The sequence below is a fragment of the Diaphorina citri genome, unplaced genomic scaffold (assembly GCF_000475195.1).
Source record: "Diaphorina citri unplaced genomic scaffold, Diaci psyllid genome assembly version 1.1 scaffold514, whole genome shotgun sequence".
NCBI classification, from domain to species: Eukaryota; Metazoa; Arthropoda; class Insecta; order Hemiptera; family Psyllidae; genus Diaphorina; species Diaphorina citri.
The window spans coordinates 33,290-53,546 of NW_007377948.1; the positions used below are offsets into that span (position 1 = coordinate 33,290).

General features: G+C 38.1%; 3 protein-coding genes across 4 annotated transcripts in view; all 3 read left to right on the plus strand.

Annotated features, from left to right (window-relative positions):
* LOC103509613 lies at nt 1-3,205 on the plus strand. The gene is made up of 5 exons (XM_026823907.1): nt 1-166; nt 750-1,090; nt 1,719-1,839; nt 2,196-2,352; nt 3,104-3,205. The coding sequence occupies exons 1-5, from the start codon at nt 60-62 to the stop codon at nt 3,203-3,205; spliced, it is 828 nt and encodes a 275-aa protein (XP_026679708.1). The 5' UTR covers nt 1-59.
* Nucleotides 3,132-20,257, plus strand: part of LOC103509615 (transcription factor HES-1-A) — a 29,378-nt gene continuing 12,252 nt past the window's right edge. Inside the window, exon 1 of one of the 2 annotated variants that reach the window (XM_026823909.1) lies at nt 3,132-3,260. The gene's annotated coding sequence lies outside the window, so the exon portion shown is untranslated. Of the gene's footprint in view, nt 3,261-15,211; nt 15,271-20,257 lie in introns of those variants that run through there. The other variant, XM_017444244.2, reaches the window with a different exon arrangement.
* LOC103509614 overlaps nt 3,242-20,257 on the plus strand; it is a 25,149-nt gene continuing 8,133 nt past the window's right edge. The window contains exons 1-2 of the mRNA XM_008474236.1: nt 3,242-3,260; nt 3,454-3,473. Of these exons, the coding sequence (XP_008472458.1) occupies nt 3,242-3,260; nt 3,454-3,473 (39 nt within the window). The remainder of the gene's footprint in view (nt 3,261-3,453; nt 3,474-20,257) is intronic.

Consider the following 20,257-nt stretch of genomic DNA (forward strand, 5'->3'; position numbering starts at 1 on the left):
AGGGTCTATGGAGAACGCCTATAGCTGACCTAGACAGACCAGGATCGTTTGCCTATCACATGAGTCGTTCTATACATCTAGTGGTGGATCTATTGAGTGAGATCAAGGATGCTAAGACACTCATGGACATTGCCGTGGCACTCAAAGATGAACCGGAAGCTGAGAAGTAAGTGAACTTCTACGTAGAATAGAAATGCCGAAAAAGCATGAAACTCTGTTTCGCTTTAATATAGGCCGGGCGGCACGGCCCTTGGAACTCTTGATGTTCGCGCGCCTCCCGGTACGCTTGGTATACTTGGAAATTATCATATTAGCGCAGTGACCACTGGTAATGCGCTCCCTTACCATGCAGAAGTTCCCAGGGTTCGATTCCCAGAGTCGACAAAAAAAATACACCCGTATTTCGATTGCAAAAATAATTCAGTGGACAGTTTGTTACTTTCTGATGTTCTCGTGTTACCCCAGCACCTAAACGGGAAGTATTGTGTCTCTTATCGCCCATCTGATGAGGGACATACTACGGGATGGGCATGCTACGACACAGACCACATGCGTCTAATGTAGCAGTTATTTTATTGCTACGAAATAATAACGGCGATGAAACGCTCAACTATTTTATTTTTCTTACTACATGCTACCGGATGGGCATGTTACGACACAGACCACGAGACCAAAATTTTTTCATTGCTACGAAATAAAAACGGCAATGAAACAGATGTACCACTCATTCTTTTCGTTTTCATTCACAGGAAATACCTTCGTGACAACGAGCGGGAACAAATCTGTGACGATGCTCTCAACCTGGTGAAGAAAATCCTCCATGATAACCTAACTGATGTCAAACGTAACACTCACCTCAGCAAGAGTGATATGAAGAAGATATTCCTAGACGCTCGATACATACATCAAACCTATTCCAAGACATGGGGAACACGGGATTCTGTCTATTCTAAGATATTTGTACAGATGACCAAACTGTTGAAGTCAGTGCTGGGGGGTAGTGAGACAGTGGAGGATAGTAACACTAGTGGAGGAGGGAAGAAGAAACAAACCGGACTTCAGCTACGGGCTGCCACGGAATGGCGCTTCGGCGTTAGGAGGTAACGCGGCCCTGTCCGTGGTGGATAGCAAGGGAGCGTTGCAGTCGCTGACCAAAGCCCTGGCCCAGGCGACTTCACTGCTCAGATCGGCGGGACTTTCCACAGGTGAGCCTTGAAAAATTAAGCAAATTTATTTATAAGTGCTGAATTTATTCTGTGCGAAACACATACGAAACACCAGACCTCCTCTGATCTCTCGCTCAAGATTGTAACGTCAAAACAACTGTCAAGTGTTGCCCTACTTGAAAATTAATTTTTAAGTGGTGTGTAGACGTTGGCATTAAAAAAAAAAAAAAAAATAAGACCTTGTTTAGACTGCGGTAGTAAAGGACTTTTCAGTCTTATTCTGGCAGTATAAACAGGGTATATTGTACATATTCCATTCTATTGACCTTGAAAAATTAATAAAATAAACAGACCTGTCAACAAACAAACAGTCTGGCAGACGGGTGTTTTCAAACAAACTTTTGAAAACATACTTATACCTATTAAGTAGGTACTTTATAATACAAAATTAAGTGTCTTGGTGGAAGAAACTTGATATGTGAGCTAATAGTGATCATTAAAAGTTTCCTATGATCCCTACTTAATTTGATATTTGTTTCCCTGTTCTATCAGATGGTCTAGACTTGGGTGTTTCGGATCTGAATGGATCCAATGCTGGGGATGATTCATTCTGCAGTGTTAAATTACCCTCGGTCAAACCTTTGGCTCCCTCCAATTCCGAAGTGGCGAAACGGTAAGTAAATCGTAAAATCCCTTTACACAAGATCCCCCTTTTTTTCCTTCTTCTTTTCCTTTTTCGGTGTCTGTCATCATCCTCGTTAGATCAGCAGCAGACTGACTTTTTTTGTTTTTGTTTTGGAGACTGCCATTTGGTTCTAGCGCAAATATTTTAAGGTTGCATGCCGGTTTTACCTCAACTCTCACTATTTGGTGAAGGAAAATGTCTCCTTTTTGAGTTTAATTTATTATTCTTAAGAGGGACCCTTTCAAAGCAACTCAAACAAGTTACTTACTTGTGGAAGTACAGTTCCCTCTATCAAACCTCTTGGGGAAAAAACTAACTCCTCTTGTACTCCCTTGTTTCCTCAGATTGTTCATCGTGTGTCAGCCCGGCTTACCTCCTCTCTACTCCCTCAAAGATGTGTTCGGTAGATTTGGCTCCCTGATAGACGTGTACATATTGCCCGGCAAGAACTGCGGATATGCTTCTTATGCTGATGCCTCCAGTGCAGACCAGGCAATTCAGGTAAGAGCCCGTTCTCCTTGTCGTCCGGGAAAAAATCGTGTCGTGCGTAGTGGGAACATCTCATTTAAATTACATTGCCTGCAAGGAGTTTTTTCGACTCTATGTTTGGAGCGTGAGGACAATTGCGGAGCTACTTCAACCGAGTAGCGACCAGTGGTGCCATTACCAGTGTAAAATTATTTAAATTGATTGAAAAGGAGGCACTTAGTAATACTGCGATACCCACTTGTGAAAATTCTCTACTTTAACACAAATAAATTCACTAAATTGATTGAAAAGGAGGCACTTAGTAATACTGCGATACCCACTTGTGAAAATTCTCTACTTTAACACAAATAAATTCACGATTTTTGATTTTTTTTTTTTTTACTTACAATCTGTCGATTTCCGGATGATAAGACCTTCCCTTGTTACAGTTCCCTCTATCAAACCTCTTATGAGTTTGGCGATTTTTTTTTTACTTACAATCTGTCGATTTCCGGATGATAAGACCTTCCCTTGTTACAGTTCCCTCTATCAAACCTCTTATGAGTTTGGGTCTTTCCTTCCTGGCTTTACCTATTTTATAATTAATGGTTTGTTTAATTCTCTCAGACTCTAGATTTATTTCTCGTCTCAAGGTGATGATTTAATCCTTCCTGGCTTTACCTATTTTATAATTAATGGTTTGTTTAATTCTCTCAGACTCTAGATTTATTTCTCGTCTCAAGGTGATGATTTTATTTATTACATTCTTGTTGAATTCTCTCAGACTCTACACGGGGCAGAGATGTATGGGTCCCGTCTCAAAGTGATGGAGGCAGATCCCCCCAAGGGAGATAGGAACAGGAAGAGGCAACGTCTGGATGACTAGACAGTACCCGGTTCATTATAGTCGTGTGCCATTGTGATGTCGCCCCTGAGTGAAGGTAAGTCACTTGTTTCTTTTCTGTTACACTCTGTTAGGGAATCTATACAATGTAATAGAATAGAATATACCTTGTTTATCCTGCCCGAATAGGAGTGAAAAGTCCCTTTACCCCAGCAGTAATAGAGTAAAATATGCCTTGTTTACACTCTCGGTTTTATCGTAAAGTTGAAAAATCTTCCTGTCTTTTTAAGGTAACCTCGTGGTGAATAAGGTTATGTTGGATTTGTACCAATTAAAAACCACCTCCCATTTGCCAGTATAAGTCTAAACAAGGTCTTGTGGGAATAGTTCACATTCTTTCCTTCCTTTCAAGTAAGGATAGAATTAAAATCATTTCATGTGAGATGCATCAGTTTTGTAATGGATAATGTTACTATCCCGATACTGTTGATATGGAGCTTTACAAAGTCTTTTATTATAATGAATACGAATAGCATAGGTCAAATATTCTTTCGGTTAGAAAAAGGTAAGTGTTGTGTTGCTTGTATCTATTCAATGATGTTCTTGTGACTTGTCAAATTGTTTTGGTTTGGTGATTTTTCCTTCCTTCCTAGCAACATCGATTGTAGTTACGTGCTTTTCTTAGGCCCGGTTTCTGACAAGACGAAACTCGAGAGTTTCGGAGTATTCAGGATCGGATATCCGAAATCGGATTTATGTCACAGCTCTAACCGAAACCCGAAATTGTTTTGATAAAGAGACATCACCAAATTCACCTATTCATGCATGCTTTGTTTGTTCTTTATTTTGCAGACACAATACGTTAGGTAGTACGACTCTCTACTTCTACTACCTACCCGTACGGAACGCGACCTCAAACAAAACTATTTATATGCTCAACCTTAACACTACATGCCCCGAATCTCAAACTAAACTATCTGGCGAACCTAAACCTGAATTATATGGTAAACCTCAAACTGAATATGCTGGACCTAAAACTAAACAAATATATGCCAGACCTAAAACATATAAAATACATTATGCTGAACCTCAAACTTAACTACATATCTGGCAAACTTAAACTTGAATTATACAATACAGGTATTTGGCGAACATAAAACTATATATCTAGTAAACCTACAAGCCTACTACCAAATTATATGCCAAACCTCAAACCTAATACTCAATTAGGTAACCTAAAACTGAATGAACCTGAAGAACTACATGCCAGATTTTAACCAGAATCATGTGTTGAACTCTCTAAATGCGAATGGTAAACCTAAAACTGAATTACCTATATGCTGAACCTCCAACTATATGCCAGACCTAAAACTGATTTTTTGTTGAAACCTAAATCGAACCGAAATAGCAATTCTGAACCTAAAACAAAGTATTTGGTGAATCTAAAACTGAATATACCTACATTATTCTTGACCTAAAACTGAATATACATTATGGTGAACCCCAAACTAGAATACATCGCATAGTAATTTATTATTGAACTCCACAATACTTTAACTTTACCTTAATTTTTAGCGAAAAGTAGCACAACATAAAACTTACATCATGTTTACTGGGTTAACGCTTACATAGATTTACTATACCTACCTAACTTTAAGTAATGTATTTTTGGACTTATCAATACTCGATTACTCAACCTGTAGATTTTTTTTTACAATACATATTGAAATTTGGAATTGAAAGTTTTGCTGTTTTGAATTGAAACTTTACCACAATAATGTGTATGTGTTTACTTCTACCATGAATTTCTTTTTTACTTTTACATTTTACTACATAGTCTGTACCATACAACCGTAATAGTTACTGCCGTCCAAAACTCAAAGCTCGAGGCTTTTCACGGATTTCTAAAATTTCATAGATATTGTTCCAAACTTTCAGAACGTACCTAGGTAGGTATGTAGTATTTTCGGAATTTCCCCTATTCTGAAGCTCGTTTCCCCTCTTTTGGTGTGATAGCACCTGTACTGAACCATAGGAAATCCAACATGGCGCGCCATCGGAATCGGTTCTGTTTCCGAAAAGAAAACTTAACTTGGGTTTTATGCAAATTTCAGAATTCCAATAAAAGCTGCAAACTTTGAACGGCCGTATATTACGCATAGGTCAACTTTTATTACTTTTACTTTTTATCACTTTTACTTTGATTTACTATACGTATTTATTGACCTAGGTTTACTTTTACTTGAGTTTACTCTTGTGTATTACTTTTACTTAGATTTACTTATAACCTCGACCTAGTGTTAGTTTGTAAAAAATAAAGAAAATTATGCAACCCTTCTGACCTACTGTGTTGTGACTTGACTTGAAATTTCCCTGTACAGACATTAAGCCACGAGGTTAAAACCCTTCTTAGGGTTGAAATTTGAAATGTTCCTCCTTATTTAACTTATCGAAAATCTTATCTTGTCGTCGAATGGAAGTCAAGACCCCCGTCACTAAAAACCTTAGCAGAGTCTTATTCTACTTTCGGAATTTCCCATCTACTGAGTACTGAGCTTGTTTCCGAAAGGAAAAAAAAATACAACTCAGTCAATAGCTGTATTTTTTTTAAACAAATAAAAAAATATTTTATTTGTTTTATTTGGTTTTTCTATTCACTTTATTTGTGTCATAAAAAAATGCAAAAAGGAGCTTACGACTAAATAGTCCGCAAGAGTGTGCTAGCAAGTAAATATAAGCAACTAAACTTCAAATGATTTGTTATAAAAGAAGATTAACAATTTTGTATCTCACACAAGTGTTGACACGGCTATTCAAGTTTCAAGATTTCAAATTTCAAGAATAATAAATAATAAATTAATTATGAAAGTAAAATTACCGCTCAAAAAAAAAAAAATAATAATAAAATAAAAAAAATAAAAATAAAAAAAAAATAAAACATGGCGGACAAATAAATAAAAAAAATCCTATTCGAAATATTTGAAAAAATATTTGTAAATAAATCGAATAAACTGAAGAAAATAAAAAAATATTTGGTTAAAAAAATGGAATTTATTCGTTTTATTTGCATAAAAAAATACGCCTAATGACTTGGAAAAAGTATGTACCTAATGACGTCACTTCTTGATTCAGACTATGAAGAATTTTATCCTGAACGAGGTTCGTTCTCGTAACGGCTGGCTTTCTCCTATCCTGCCTTCTCCCTTCGCTTTGGGGACGACAAGACCTCAGCAGTTACAGTTCTCTCTGTCAAACCTCGTCAAAAGAGAGCAAAGTTCAATTGTTACGCAATACCCTACATACAAAGATTATTTCCAGAATGGTTGATGGTGATGTGTACACAACATTGTCGATATTGAAACAGGAGAGAGAGAGAGAGAGAGAGAGAAAAGGAAAGAACGTAGGAGAGGGAGAAAAATGGAGGAAGAAAAGAGGGAAAAAGAGAGGGGGGGAAATAGAAAGAGGGAGACAGAAAGAAGAGATGGTGTGAGAGAAAGAGGAAGGGAGAAATTCATCGGAAAAATCACGTCCGGTCATGATGTTTTCTCTCTCTCCTTCCCTCTTTTTTTTTCTCTCTCTCTCTCTCCCTCTTCTCTCTATTTCTTCCTCCCTTTCTCTCTCTCTCTCTCTCTCTCTCTTCCATCCCTCCTTTTCTCGTTACAAAATGAAAAGCTGGTATATAAAATGTAAAGGTTCTGAGAAAAACAGAAAGAGTCTGTATCACCAGAAGGAGATGGAAGGGAAGAAGACAAAGAGAACAAGCTGGGTCCGTCCCTCCGGGAATTTTTTAGCCCGTAGTTTATTCGATCGTGATTAGAGAAAATGAGTACCTACTACCTATATACCTACCTAATTTGTTTAATATTCAGTTTATTATTATTCTTGATTTGATTTTTCGATTTTACTTTCAAAGAGAGATGGAGGAGAAGAAGAAGAAGAAGGAAAAAAGACAGTTAAATCATCGCCTGGTAAACAGGAGGGCGTGGGTTCAATCCCAGCCGAGGTATGGAATTTTATCCTCAATACTTATAATTTGAGGATTTGGCCACAATAATAGTTGTAGCCTACTGCTGGAGTAAAGGGACTTTTCAGTCCTATGCGCGCAGTATAAATAAGCACTATTATTATTATTAAACAGAAAAGGAAGGAGAGAAAGAGAGATGAAGAGGAAAAGTTACACATCATGTGGAAAATAAATGAGACCAAGGGACAAAAGGAAGGACCAGCGAAAGGAAGAAAGTAAAGGGGGACTAGTGAAAGGGAGAAAAGGATAATGGAAAGAAGGAGGAGGAGGAGACAAAGGAAAATGTTATGTAATACACATTACCTAACATCTCTCTGGGGATGAACAGTGAAAACGAGCAAATGTTAAGAAGAAAGTAAGGAGATTGTAAGCGCTAGGCCGCGGGTTCGATTCCCGCCCGGGGCGGATTTTATTCTGATGGGATAATGTTCGTTCTCGGAACGGCTGGCTTTCTCCTATCCTGTCTTCCTTCTCTCTTCGATTTCGGGACGATAAGACCATAGCAGTTACAGTTCCCTCTGTCAAACCTCTTAAAAAAAAAAAAACCTACGTCAATAGTTTGAAGAGACGCCCGGCATAAATCAACACGGAACAGAGTTTTGATGTTTTACTGATTTTTTTTTTTTTTTTTTTTTTTTTTTTTTTTTTTTATTTTATGTTAAAATTTTTTTTGGGCTAATCCGGCCCAGGTAAGGAGAAGTGCGAAGAGAAAGAAAGAAGAAGGAGGAATGTACATTAACATTTGAGAAAGAAAAATTCGAATTAAGCTAATGTGCATTGACATTCACACCCATATTTATGAACAAAATGCTGGCTCTTAAGTTCTTGCTAAGCATAGTCTCAAGGCATTTGATTGGTCAATTTTGACTTGAGACTGATCTAAGAACGATCATTCTTGTTCATAAATACGAGTGTCAGAAAGGAAAATACGCTATAAACTTGATGTCTGTTTTCCTATTCACTTCCACCCGGTAAATACAGTGGATGGGTGGATGTGGTTAAGCGAGGAGGTGAAGGTTGAACACAGCGTGTGTATATAACAAATCCGTACATAGTTAAATACTGTATGTGTACTCCACATTTGTACATAACTACATAGTTACATACTGTATGTGTACTCCACATTTGTATTGTTAACCTGTGTGTTTCCTCAGTATCTGGGTAAATGCATGGCGCATGTTAGGGTGGACAGGGAGCTTGGCACGTGCGGTGCTATTACACGTTTCCAATAGACATTGTGCGAATTTGTCAAAAAAAAAAATCTATAGAGATATTTCTCTATTTTTATTATACTAGGTACGGATTTAGGTAAGTACCTTCTAACAAAATTAAAAACCTTCTAACAAAATTAAAAAAAAAATCATTGCAGCTGCTGTCAAAAGGTAACTATTGAACCATTTTTCAACCTTTTTCCAAGATAGCAATCCAGCTTTGATTGGTGAAATGTGACATAAAAAGTGTGAATTTCTTGGAATACCAGCCAGGCCCCAAGAGCAAGCATTACGCGATAGCCCTCACACGGGGGTCCCCGGGGGGCCTAGAGGGGGTCGGGAGAAGGGTCACGACATAATTTTATCATCGCCTAACACGACACGGCGGCCGATAAAATCTTGGCTCCTGACTTAGTGTTAATGTGAGGGCGGTCTTAACACGATAACGAACGACGAGACAATTTATGTGTTCCCACACTATTAGCGAAAAATGAAAATCAATTTAACGTTTTACAAAAATATAATAGAGAAACAGATGATAATGTTGATCAAAATGCACGACTAGGTGTGAGATTAGCTCTATAAAAACAGCTTGAGGTTTTTTTTTTTTTTTACTGTAGAGACTGGTCAAATGGTTTTTCCGTCGTAAAGGGTTGACTGTCTTCAATAGTTCAGAAAAAAATGACGATTTTTTCATCTGAATAACTTGGAGGTACAAGATGAAGAGAATGAGAAGAAAAAAATCTGGTGTGAACATCACACAACTTTCCTTATCCTATTAACTGATGGTTATTTGGGTGTTCTTCTATAGTAACTTTCACAATATCTCGAACCGTTTAGTCAGTATAGCTGAAAACCGCCAAAAAACGGTCGAAAACGCCAAAAAGCGGGTAAAATACCGCCAACCGCAGCACCTATCTTAACCAAAAGTTTTGTGTTACATTCTTATCACATTTGTGGACTACATACCAAATTTCAAGTCTCTAGCTTATACCGTTCCCGAGATATTGTTAAATTACACCGAAAACCGCCAAAATAGGGTTGCCAACCTTTTTTTCGGCATATACGGTACAAACTAGCAAAATGGTGAAAAAATACGGATTTCCCGATTTTCACCCGGAACAAAGGTGTGTTCCGGCGGAACATTTGATTTTTGACAAAAATACGGATTGTTCCGGGAAATAAAGTACGGTTGGCAACCCTAATGGTCAGGTACATAGCGGGTCACTCATAGTGACACAATGGTCAGGTACATAGCGGGTCACTCATAATGACACAATGGCCAGGTACATTGCGGGTCACTCATAATGACACAATAGTCAGGTACATAGCGGGTCACTCATAATGACACAATGGTCAGGTACCTAGCGGGTCACTCATAATGACACAATGGTCAGGTACATAGCGGGTCACTCATAATGACACAATGGTCAGGTACATAGCGGGTCACTCATAATGACACAATGGTCAAATCTACCGCGAACACATGTCCCATCCATCTCATTCTCCTGCATCTGATGTTCGCAACGATATCTGGTTCATTGAATAGATCTCTTATCTCTTTGTTCTTCTATATCCTCCATGTTCCATTCTCATACACTGGGCCAGTCCTACTGTACGGTTCAGATGGACGCTTTCGAAAGTTCCAACCTAAAAAAAAATAAAAAACGTAAAGGCCTGGTCTATCCCGTTGCTTTTCAGACCCCGGGTTTATCAATCGAGATTTCTCTCTCTTTACGTGGTATGGAAAGTTTTTTTTATTAGACGTACAAAACAGAGTGCCGGTTTACCCAAGAACAAAATGGGGGGGTTAAGGAGGAGGGGGATATTAAGGAGCACGGAGTTAAGGAGCACGAGGCGGGGGCTAGAGAAGAAGAGGAGACGGTTAAGGAAGAAGGAAAGAGAGTTAAGGAGGGTGGGAAGACGGTGGGAGGGTGGAAAGAGGTAACTACAAGATATTTTTTAAAATCTTTTCCAGCTCGTTTTTTTTTTTTTTTTTTTTTTTTTTTTAGAGGTTTGACGGTTTGACAGAGTTACGCTTACATAGATTTACTATACCTAACTTTAAGTAATGTATTTTTGGACTTATCAATACTCGATTACTCGATCTGTAGTTTTTACAATACAAATTGAAATTTGGAACCGAAAGTTTTGCTGTTTTGAATTGAAACTTTACCACAATGATGTGTATGTGTTTACTTCTACCATGAATTTCTTTTTTTACTTTTACATTTTACTACATAGTCTGTACCATACAACCGTAATAGTTACTGCCGTCCAAAACTCAAAGCTTGAGGCTTTTCACGGATTTCTAAAATTTCATAGATATTGTTCCAAACTTTCAGAACGTACCTAGGGTATGTAGTATTTTCGGAATTTCCCCTATTCTGAAGCTCGTTTCCCCTCTTTTGGTGTGATAGCACCTGTACTAAACCATAGGAAATCCAAGATGGTGCGCCATCGGAATCGGTTCTGTTTCCGAAAAGAAAACTTAACTTGGGTTTTATGAATTTTATGCCAATTTCAGAATTCCGATAAAAGCTGCAAACTTTAAACGGCCGTATTACGCATAGGTCAACTTTTATTACTTTTACTTTTTATCACTTTTACTTTGATTTACTATACGTATTTATTGACCTAGGTTTACTTTTACTTGAGTTTACTCTTGTGTATTACTTTTACGTAGATTTACTTATAACCTCGACCTAGTGTTAGTTTGTAAAAAATAAATAAAATTATGCAACCCTTCTGACCTACTGTGTTGTGACTTGACTTGAAATTTCCCTGTACAGACATTAAGGCACGAGGTTAAAACCCTTCTTAGGGTTGAAATTTGAAAGGTTCCTCCTTATTTGACTTATCGAAAATCTTATCTTGTCGTCGAATGGAAGTCAAGACCCCCGTCACTATAAAAACCTTAGCAGAGTCTTATTTTACTTTCGGAATTTCCCATCTACTGAGTACTGAGCTCGTTTCCGAAAGGGAAAAAAAATACAACTCAGTCAATAGCTGTATTTTTTTTAAACAAATAAAAAAATTATTTTATTTGTTTTATTTGGTTTTTCTATTCACTTTATTTGTGTCATAAAAAAATGCAAAAAGGAGCTTACGACTAAATAGTCCGCAAGAGTGTGCTATAGCAAGTAAATATAAGCAACTAAACTTCAAATGATTTGTTATAAAAGAAGATTAACAATTAGATAAAAGTCACAATGTAATTAATTGATTTGTATCTCACACAGGTGTTGACATCGCTATTCAAGTTTCAAGATTTCAAATTTCAAGAATAATAAATTAATTATAAAAGTAAAATTGCCGCTCAAAAAAAAAAAAAAAAAAACTGTCTTCAATAGTTCAGATAAAAAAAAAGACGATTTTTTCATCTGAATAACCTGTATAGGTAGAAGATAAAGAGAATGAGAAGAAAAAAAAATCTGGTGTGAACATCACACAACTTTCCTTATCGTATTAAATGATGCTTATTTGGGTGTTCTTCTATAGTAACTTTCACAATATCTCAAACCGTTTAGTCAGTATAGCTGAAAACCGTCAAAAAACGGTCGAAAACCGCCAAAAAGCGGGTAAAATACCGCCAACCGCAGCACCTATCTTAACCAAAAGTTTTGTGTTACATTCTTGTCACATTTGTGAACTACAATATATACATACCAAATTTCAAGTCTCTAGCTTACACCTACCGTTCCCGAGATATTGTTAAATTACACCGAAAACCGCCAAAAAGCGGTAAAATGCCGCCAACCGTTGCACCGGTCTTAACCGTGTTCGTGTCGCATCCTTGTTACATTGACAGCTACGCACCAAATTTCAAGTCTTTAGCTCTTACCGTTCTCGAGATATTTTGTTTACAGACAGACAGGACAGACACACACACGGACCAATGGCTGAAACTTTGGATTTAGGCTCTAGGGACCTCAAAACATGTTTTGACACTAAAAACTGACCATCGAAAATTTGACCCGATTACATTACTTTCCTTCCTATAGGATAAGGAAAGTAAAAAGGAGCATGACAAGAACATGAAGAAGGGATGAGGAAGAATTGGAAGAGTAGAAGAAAAAGAAGAAGAGAAAAAGGAGAAGAAGGAAGAGAATAAGAAGAGGGAGAGTGAAAAGTGGAAAGGTTTGTATAAGATTGACATGTCGTTGGCGGGTGGAACTTGAAAATACGTCCAGGGGGTGATTTATGTGTTTGCGCCTTTTCTCACCCTCCCTTTCTACCTCCCCTAAACCTCCTCCTCTCCACCTCTCCAACCCTCGTCTCCTTCTTCTTCTCCTCTCTTCTCCACATCTGTAAACCTCCTCCTATTCCTCCTCCTCCTCCTATTCCTCCTCCTCCTATTCCTCCTCCTCCTATTCCTCCTCCTCCTTCTCCTCCTCTTCCTTCTTCTTTTACTCCTCCTCCTCCTTTCCTCTCTGCTTCTTCTGTAATCTGTCCCTGTTGTAACTTGTAACCCTCGTCTTCTTCACCCACCATATTGTTAGCCTGGCGTTTAGAGTTTTGCCCGGTGCTTTTGACCTTTTTCTCCCTCTTCCCCTTCTCCTCCTCCTTCTCCTTCTCATTTTATTCTCCAAATCACGCTTCATCTCGGTCTCCTTGAAATCCCAATCCTTTTTCTCCCTCCTCCTTTTTAGTCCGTCCTTCCTTTATTATTACAGTAATAATAAAAAGGTATAAGGGACGGACTATTGTATCGGTGTCGTCACTCTGTCTGTCCCCATAGAAAGACTTATCCAAACCTGGTCGACCTATATATCAAATTAAAGGTCTTTTTACCAAGAACACGAAAGTGGTGGTGCAAATTTTGTCCAGAGAACCAAAAAACCAAAAAAACTGGTTTTTGGGATTTTTTTTTTACAATTTCTCACACAAATGAGCTCTGATCTTGAAATTTGTCGCGATGACCTATGAACTCAAACCGAGAGAGTTTTAGATAACACTTCAGTAGGAAGAAGAGTAAAAAGAGGGAGAGTGAAAAGTTGAAAGGCTTATATATAATTGACATGTCGTTGGCGGGTTGGAACTTGAAAATACGTCCAGGGGGTGATTTATGTGTTTGCGCCTTTTCTCACCCCCTCCCTTTCTACCTCCCCTAAACCTCCTCCTCGTCTCCTTCTTCTTCTCCACCTCTGTAAACCTCCTCCTTCTCCTCCTCTTCCTTCTTCTCTTCCTCCTCTTTCTTCTTTTACTCCTCCTCCTCCTTTCCCTTCTGCTTGTTCTGTAATCTGTCCCTGTTGTAAATTGTAACCCTCGTCTTCTTCACCCACCATATTGTTAGCCTGGCGTTTTGAGTTTTGCCCGGTGCTTTTGACCTTTTTCTCCCTCTTCCCCTTCTCCTCCTCCTCCTCCTCCTCCTCCTTCTCCTTCTCATTTTATTCTCCAAATCACGCTTCATCTCGGTCTCCTTGAAATCCCAATCCTTTTTCTCCCTCCTCCCTTCCTCCTCCCCCTCTCTCGCCTTCCCCTAAACAACACATCCACACACTTTCAACTTAAACTCTTTTAAAACACACCCCCAACAATCCTTCAACATTATAACAACACCCACCTCTATTTTAAAGTATAATAATTATCCACACCCCCGATTTTCTTTGAAAAAACGGAGTGAATTCTAAGAAGAAGAAAAAACTAACAAACAGAGGTGAGATAGAGGGAACTGTAGGCGAAGAGAGACCGAAGACAGGATAGGAGAAAGCCAGCCGTTCCGAGAACGAACCTTATCTGTTTAGGATAAAATCCGCCGCGGTTTCAATTCCCGCCCGGGACGGATTTTATCCTGAACGGATAAAGTTCGTTTTCGGAACGGCTAGCTTTTTCCTATCCTGTCTTCCTTCTCTCTTCGCTTTCGGGACGATAAGACCTTAGCAGCTGTACTTATCTAGCCTCAAGCATGGGAATAATTAAGTAGAGAAAAGAAAGTCATGCTGAAGGACTTCAAGTTCTCCTTCTGTCATCCCTCCAATTCTCATTCTCCTTCTGTCATCCCTCCTTCTCTCACACCACTCCTTCCTTTCCTCTTTCGTCTTGTCCTTTCTCTCCACCTCCTTTTCTTCTCTCCCTTCTTCTTCTTCTCCTCCTCTCTTTTCTTGTGCCGTCCTTCATTTTTGCTCCCTTGTACGCATTCCCTTTCGGCGTGTCTACCTTTTCTCGATTTTCGAATTCGAAAAGCCTTTTCTGTGTCTGTGTATTTCTGTATCTTTTCATTTCTGCTTGATGCCTGTCCATTTGTCTACCTCTAACCTTTGAATCCTTCTGTTTTCTCCTATACGATGTGGCCACTACTCTCTCGTTAAACAATCTGATTGGCTGAAAATTTTGAAAAATCATCCAATTCGAGAGTTAAACTCAAACTGAGTTCAACTCACCTTGTAGCCTTAAGCCTTAAAAATGAATAGCTCATGCCTAAAGGGAATTCATCTAAAACCCGTCGCGATGTGCGAACCGTACAAGTCATGTCATAGTCAGGTACATAGCGGGTCACTCATAATGACACAATAGTCAGGTACCTACCTAGCGGGTCACTCATAATGACACAATGGTCAGGTACCTAGCGGGTCACTCATAATGACACAATGGTCAGGTACATAGCGGGTCACTCACGTTTTCTTTCTAAATTTTTAATGTTTTTTTTTCTCCCTACCAAGGGCCGAGGCACGTGTTAACGAGTTATTGAGAGTCAGAATGATCCGTGTTGTGTTTGGAAGATAATTGTCTGTTCGCTTATAGTGTTTTTTCGTCGAGTTAATAGGTTGAGTTGTTTGATGATCGTTTTAAAAATGTAAACCGGTGTTTGTAAGTGTTTTGTCGGGATTTTCTGTTGGAAATTTCAGAACTCTACTGACTTACGAGTTTTAGTAAGTTACCTACTCCTGATAAACTTTTTTATATGTGATTTATTATCTAACAGAAAATTAAGTAGGCATATACCCTATTTACCTACTTGTGCTTTTTGTGCTTTATTATAATGGTTTGAGTTTTTTTTTTTTTTTTTTTTTTTTTTATCATCTTCTAAAGGCTTCGCCTTGTCGTAATAGAAGAGGACGTTTCTACTTTGAAACTTTTAGAGGAGACTAGAACTATTTGAAATTGCGTTGTCAAAATGTTGACCTTTTAAAACTTTAGGTACTGCATGAATTGAAAATACTACCTATGGGACGAAACCGACCCTAACAACAAACTCAAAAAAATCAAACGTGATGTAAACAAATGGGAATCTAGCTATAGAGGAAACCGCCATGAGGAGGTGGTACTAACTCGTATGAGAATAGGCCATACCCTCATCACCCATAGCCACCTATTCAAAAAAGAGCCGCCCCCTACATGTCAATGCGGTGAAAGAGTGACAGCCGTCCACATCCTGGAGTGCCCAACACTCCCACCAGTTCGGTCCTCCCTCCTCACCCCTTTCTCTCTGCAAGACGAGACAGAGGGTGTAGACTCCCTTTTCCTATACTTGAAACGTATAGATGTCTACACCAAAATCTAACTGGTTTTTGGGGGATTTTTTTCATATTTTCTCACACAAATGAGCTCTGATCTTGAAATTTGCAAAATCTAATCCCTGAACCGGACGCGGTGCGAAGGACATCAAAATGTTAAAGCACCTAAATTAAAAAAAAAAACTTTACTGCGTTTGATTAACCCCGTTGGAAAATTCGGAAAGTAATAGGTAATTGAAAGTAATATAGGTAATTGAAAGTGGTACTTCCACGCTTTACATGGAAAGGCTTAAATTGCGCTTATTAAGTACCCTTTCCTCTCTCTACTTCAGTAGTTAATTTAAGACCGGTTTTAGCGTCACCTATGTTAAAGCTACGCCGAGCTAGGCCAATAAAAGGATGGGTGACTTAAACCTTATATTGGGATATAAAGGGAGAACGGGCTCTAGTCTTGATTTTAAATCATGAAAGTAAAATCGAAAAATCAAATCAAGAATAATCAAATCCGTAATCATAATCAAATCGAAAAATCAAATCCGTAGAATCTGAATATTAAACAAATTAGGTAGGTACATAGGTTCTGATTTTCTCCAATCACGATCGAATAAACTACGGGCTAAAAAATTCCCGGAGGGACGGACCCAGCTTGTTCTCTTCTTCCTCCCTCTTCCTTCTCCGTTTTAGTCACATCACATTTTCAACCTTCCAATTCTCATTCTCCTTCTGTCATCCCTCCTTCTTTCACACCACTCCTTCCTCCCCTCTTTCGTCTTGTCCTTTCTCTCCATCTCCATCTCCTTTTCTTCTCTCCCTTCTTCTCCTCCTCTCTGCTTCATTTTTGCTCCCTTGTACGCATTCCCTTTCGGCGTGTCTACCTTTTCTCGATTTTCGAATTCGAAAAGCCTTTTCTGTGTCTGCATTTCTGTATCTTTTCATTTCTGCTTGATGCCTGTCCACTTGTCTACCTCTAACCTTTGAATCCTTCTGTTTTCTCCCATACAATGTAAACCTACCTTCGTACTACGTTTCTTCGTAGAATCTGAATAATTGAACAAACTGGTCATATGGGGCAATGTTTTTTGTCCGAAAAGCGTTATTTAAACGATAATACTCGTATTTTACCCCTTTACTGGAGAAAATCTTGTGAACTATCTGACCTCTGTAAATTACACGAAAACGGAGATCTAAAGTTATGTAAATTAAACAAATTCTTCTCGTAAAAAGCTATTGCCATCCAAGTTAGATAAGAGTGTATCAAAATTCAAATCAATTTTTACTGGACGTGAAAATTGTCGAAAGTTACTCGCAAGATTTGATCCATACTTACATGGTTGCTGTGTTTGACATTTGACGCATACAAACGGAAATTCTCAAGTTAAAATACATATGTATTGGGAAAAATCCTACAATACTACAGTGAGCACCAAAGTTGTGACATAATAACACAAAGAAATTGCATTTAGATTTTAAACTCGATTTAATTTTAACTCTTAGATAAAGCGGACTCGGCGGATTTTTTTCGGAAATCAACTAAACATATTGCTAGGATAACTAGGATTGCTTCCAAGAGTTAGGTAAATTGGAACTGAGTTTAAATTTCGGAGTAAAGTCTCCGTCAATAAAAACCTTGGTAGTTATAGAATGACCTCAAAACCCATAGGTAGGTAGATTAAAAAAAAAAAAAGTTCATCCCTAAGGGGACTTAGCTAAAAAAGGGCCGAGATCAATATTTTTCTGGTAAATTTAATTTCACGTCCTTACCAATCACACTTCAACACAAACATTACGAAATTCTCGTGCTTTATAACTGCTGAACAGTGCAATAGTCCCAAATTAAAATGGACGCGGCACATAAGGGATCAGGAAGAGACCGCCTTAACATAATAATTAATAACTGCTGAACATAAAATCCTACCTACGTGAGAAGCCCCCAAAATTTTTACAGAATTATTTAAATAATAAATTAATTCATACCATTCTGACAGCTGTCTTTCCCCATATGAGTTATGTTATGACTAAATTAGTCACCTACATAAATATTTTCTACATTGATTAAATAAATAGTAATTTACATACCCAGGTAGCATGATAACGAGATAGTGAGTTAATTAAATCTGAGGATAAAAGCCGTTGTCTCTGGACATTTGAAAGAACGAGACGTACATACATAGGTTGTAACGGAAAATTTAGTGAAGGTGTAAAAAAAAAGTAGTCAGGTTTTATGCCGTTTATATTCGTTTGTATTTCAACTATCTAAACTCTGAAACCACCAGCAACACTTAATAATTCCATTCAAAGAGGGTCATCCGAACAGATATCAACCACATGGAACGTTGCTCAACTTCAGTGATAGGTACCTACGTCAAGAACTGGTGTATTCAAGGTTACCTACTGGTATAAGCCAATGCACCACTAGTTCTTTTGAATAAAATGTTGCACATTGCATACCTAAAAGATACCAGGCGTTCACACAATTTGTTCCCATGATTCACTCATTTCCCCCATCTATTCTGCTCGACCATTGCACTGTAGGTTGTAGGTAATAGAAATAGATATTTTGCAAGTGGAAAACGACACTATGGAAATTTTTGTAACAATCTGTAGAAGGAACATGAAATTCTCGAGCGTGTATTTATTTTTTTTTTTTTAGATGTGTAGGTAATTTCTATTGAAAGTTTCTGAATAAATGGGCGGCTCGTGTAATGGAAGTGAAAAGCTAATTTTCCGACAATAAATGAAAAAAAAAAAAAGAGGTAGGTACCTACTTAAAATAGAACACTCTAATTAGCTCCACTTAGGTACCAACCACCTACTAATCCAAACTGAAATCGAACTCTGTATCCAAACTGAAACTGAAATCTGAATAATTATTTTAATTTTATATGATACAATGTACTTTCATGTACCTATCTTATGTGCAAATAAAACGTATATTCTATTCTGTAATGATTAATTTTTTTATAAAAGGGAGGAGTGTGTGGTATCTGCTAAGAGACAAGACGAGGTGTAAAATCCATCTTCCATCATTGCTGAAAAGTCTGTCTCTAGTGTATCGAAAAAATCGCAATTCAAATACTTATAGGATAATTAAGAAAGTCATAAAGTTACTTAGGCTTGATAGATGGTAGAATAGCAGAACTTTAGCAAACATTTAGTCCCAGAGCAGAGAGCCGCCTTGAAGAAACTAATTTTCACTAGAAATGAAAATCCAACGAAATATAAAGACCACACCCAACAGTTTGTTATTTGGAGAAAAAAAAAGAAAACAATTAATTTAATTATTTTGCTCACTCTTCTCCAAAGTTCCAACGGATCATAGATTCACTGGACAGCTCAGTGGGTATCACAGAGGGCTTGCAAGCTGGAGATCTTGACTTCAATTCCCTTTAGAGACAGATTTTTTTCGTTGTAATTTAGGGGTGTATTATACTCATTAGTATCATGACGGTAAAAGTTATTAAATTGAAAAGTTGCCAAGGGACTGAGTGCACCCCGAAAGGGACAGTTTAGTGTGAGATGTGCCCAGTTGGTCACCATTCCAAGAGTCAACCATGCAGGACGTTGCTTAACATCAATATTATCTGTTGGGAAGTTGTCTGTTACTTTGCATAGTCGCTGACATTTTTCCTTCTTCTTCCTCTTCCTTCTTCTTCTTCGTCTTATTCTTCTTCGTCGTCCTATTCTTCTTCTTCTTCCTTCTTCTTATTCTTCCTCTTCCTTCTTCTTCTTCTTCCTCTTCCTTCTTCTTATTCTTCCTCTTCCTTCTTCTTATTCTTCTTATTCTTCTTCTTCTCTTCCTCCTCCTTCTACCCCTTTTTATTCATCTTCGACTTCATTCCCTTTTTCTAACTTGTTGTCTTGTTCTCCTCCTCCCTCCTCCTTCTTTCTACAATCTACATGGTTTTACGTCTGTACGCTGTTGTTCATTTCTAGGAATCGTTTTTAGTCCGTCCTTCCTTTATTATTACAATAGTAATAAAAAGGTATAACGCTTACAAGGCTGACGCACTACAGCTTGTTTCTTAATGGTTTCATGTACAATGTACCTTGTACCATTGGCTCACTCTCTTTATGTCTTGTATTTCTTAAGTGTCTGTCAGTAGTATGAAAATTCGACTTGGTGAGCTTCAGGTTCGGTTGAGTAGGTACTTACCTGAACAAAGGGTTTCCACTAAAGAAAGAGTCCTTTGGCATCATAGATTTATTTTTCACAAAACGTTTGGTAAAAAGGAGAAGGGAAAAATGCATTAAGAGAAAATTGCAAACTCAAATTGATGAGGTAGTTTTTTGAAGGTGCTCCAGTCCTTTTCGGAGGGCAAATACAGCTTGCTCCGCATCTGAATTTTCCGCTCTCTCTGCTCTCTCTCTCTCTCTCTCTCTCTCTCTCTCTCTCTCTCTCTCT

Coding starts and splice junctions, on each gene's coding strand:
- LOC103509613 (XM_026823907.1), top strand. CDS start 60: ATGAGTCGTTCTATACATCTAGTGGTGGATCTATTGAGTGAGATCAAG. Junction 1,091..1,718: donor TGCCACGGAATGGCGCTTCG/GCGTTAGGAGGT, acceptor CTGTTCTATCAG/ATGGTCTAGACTTGGGTGTT. Junction 1,840..2,195: donor AATTCCGAAGTGGCGAAACG/GTAAGTAAATCG, acceptor TTGTTTCCTCAG/ATTGTTCATCGTGTGTCAGC.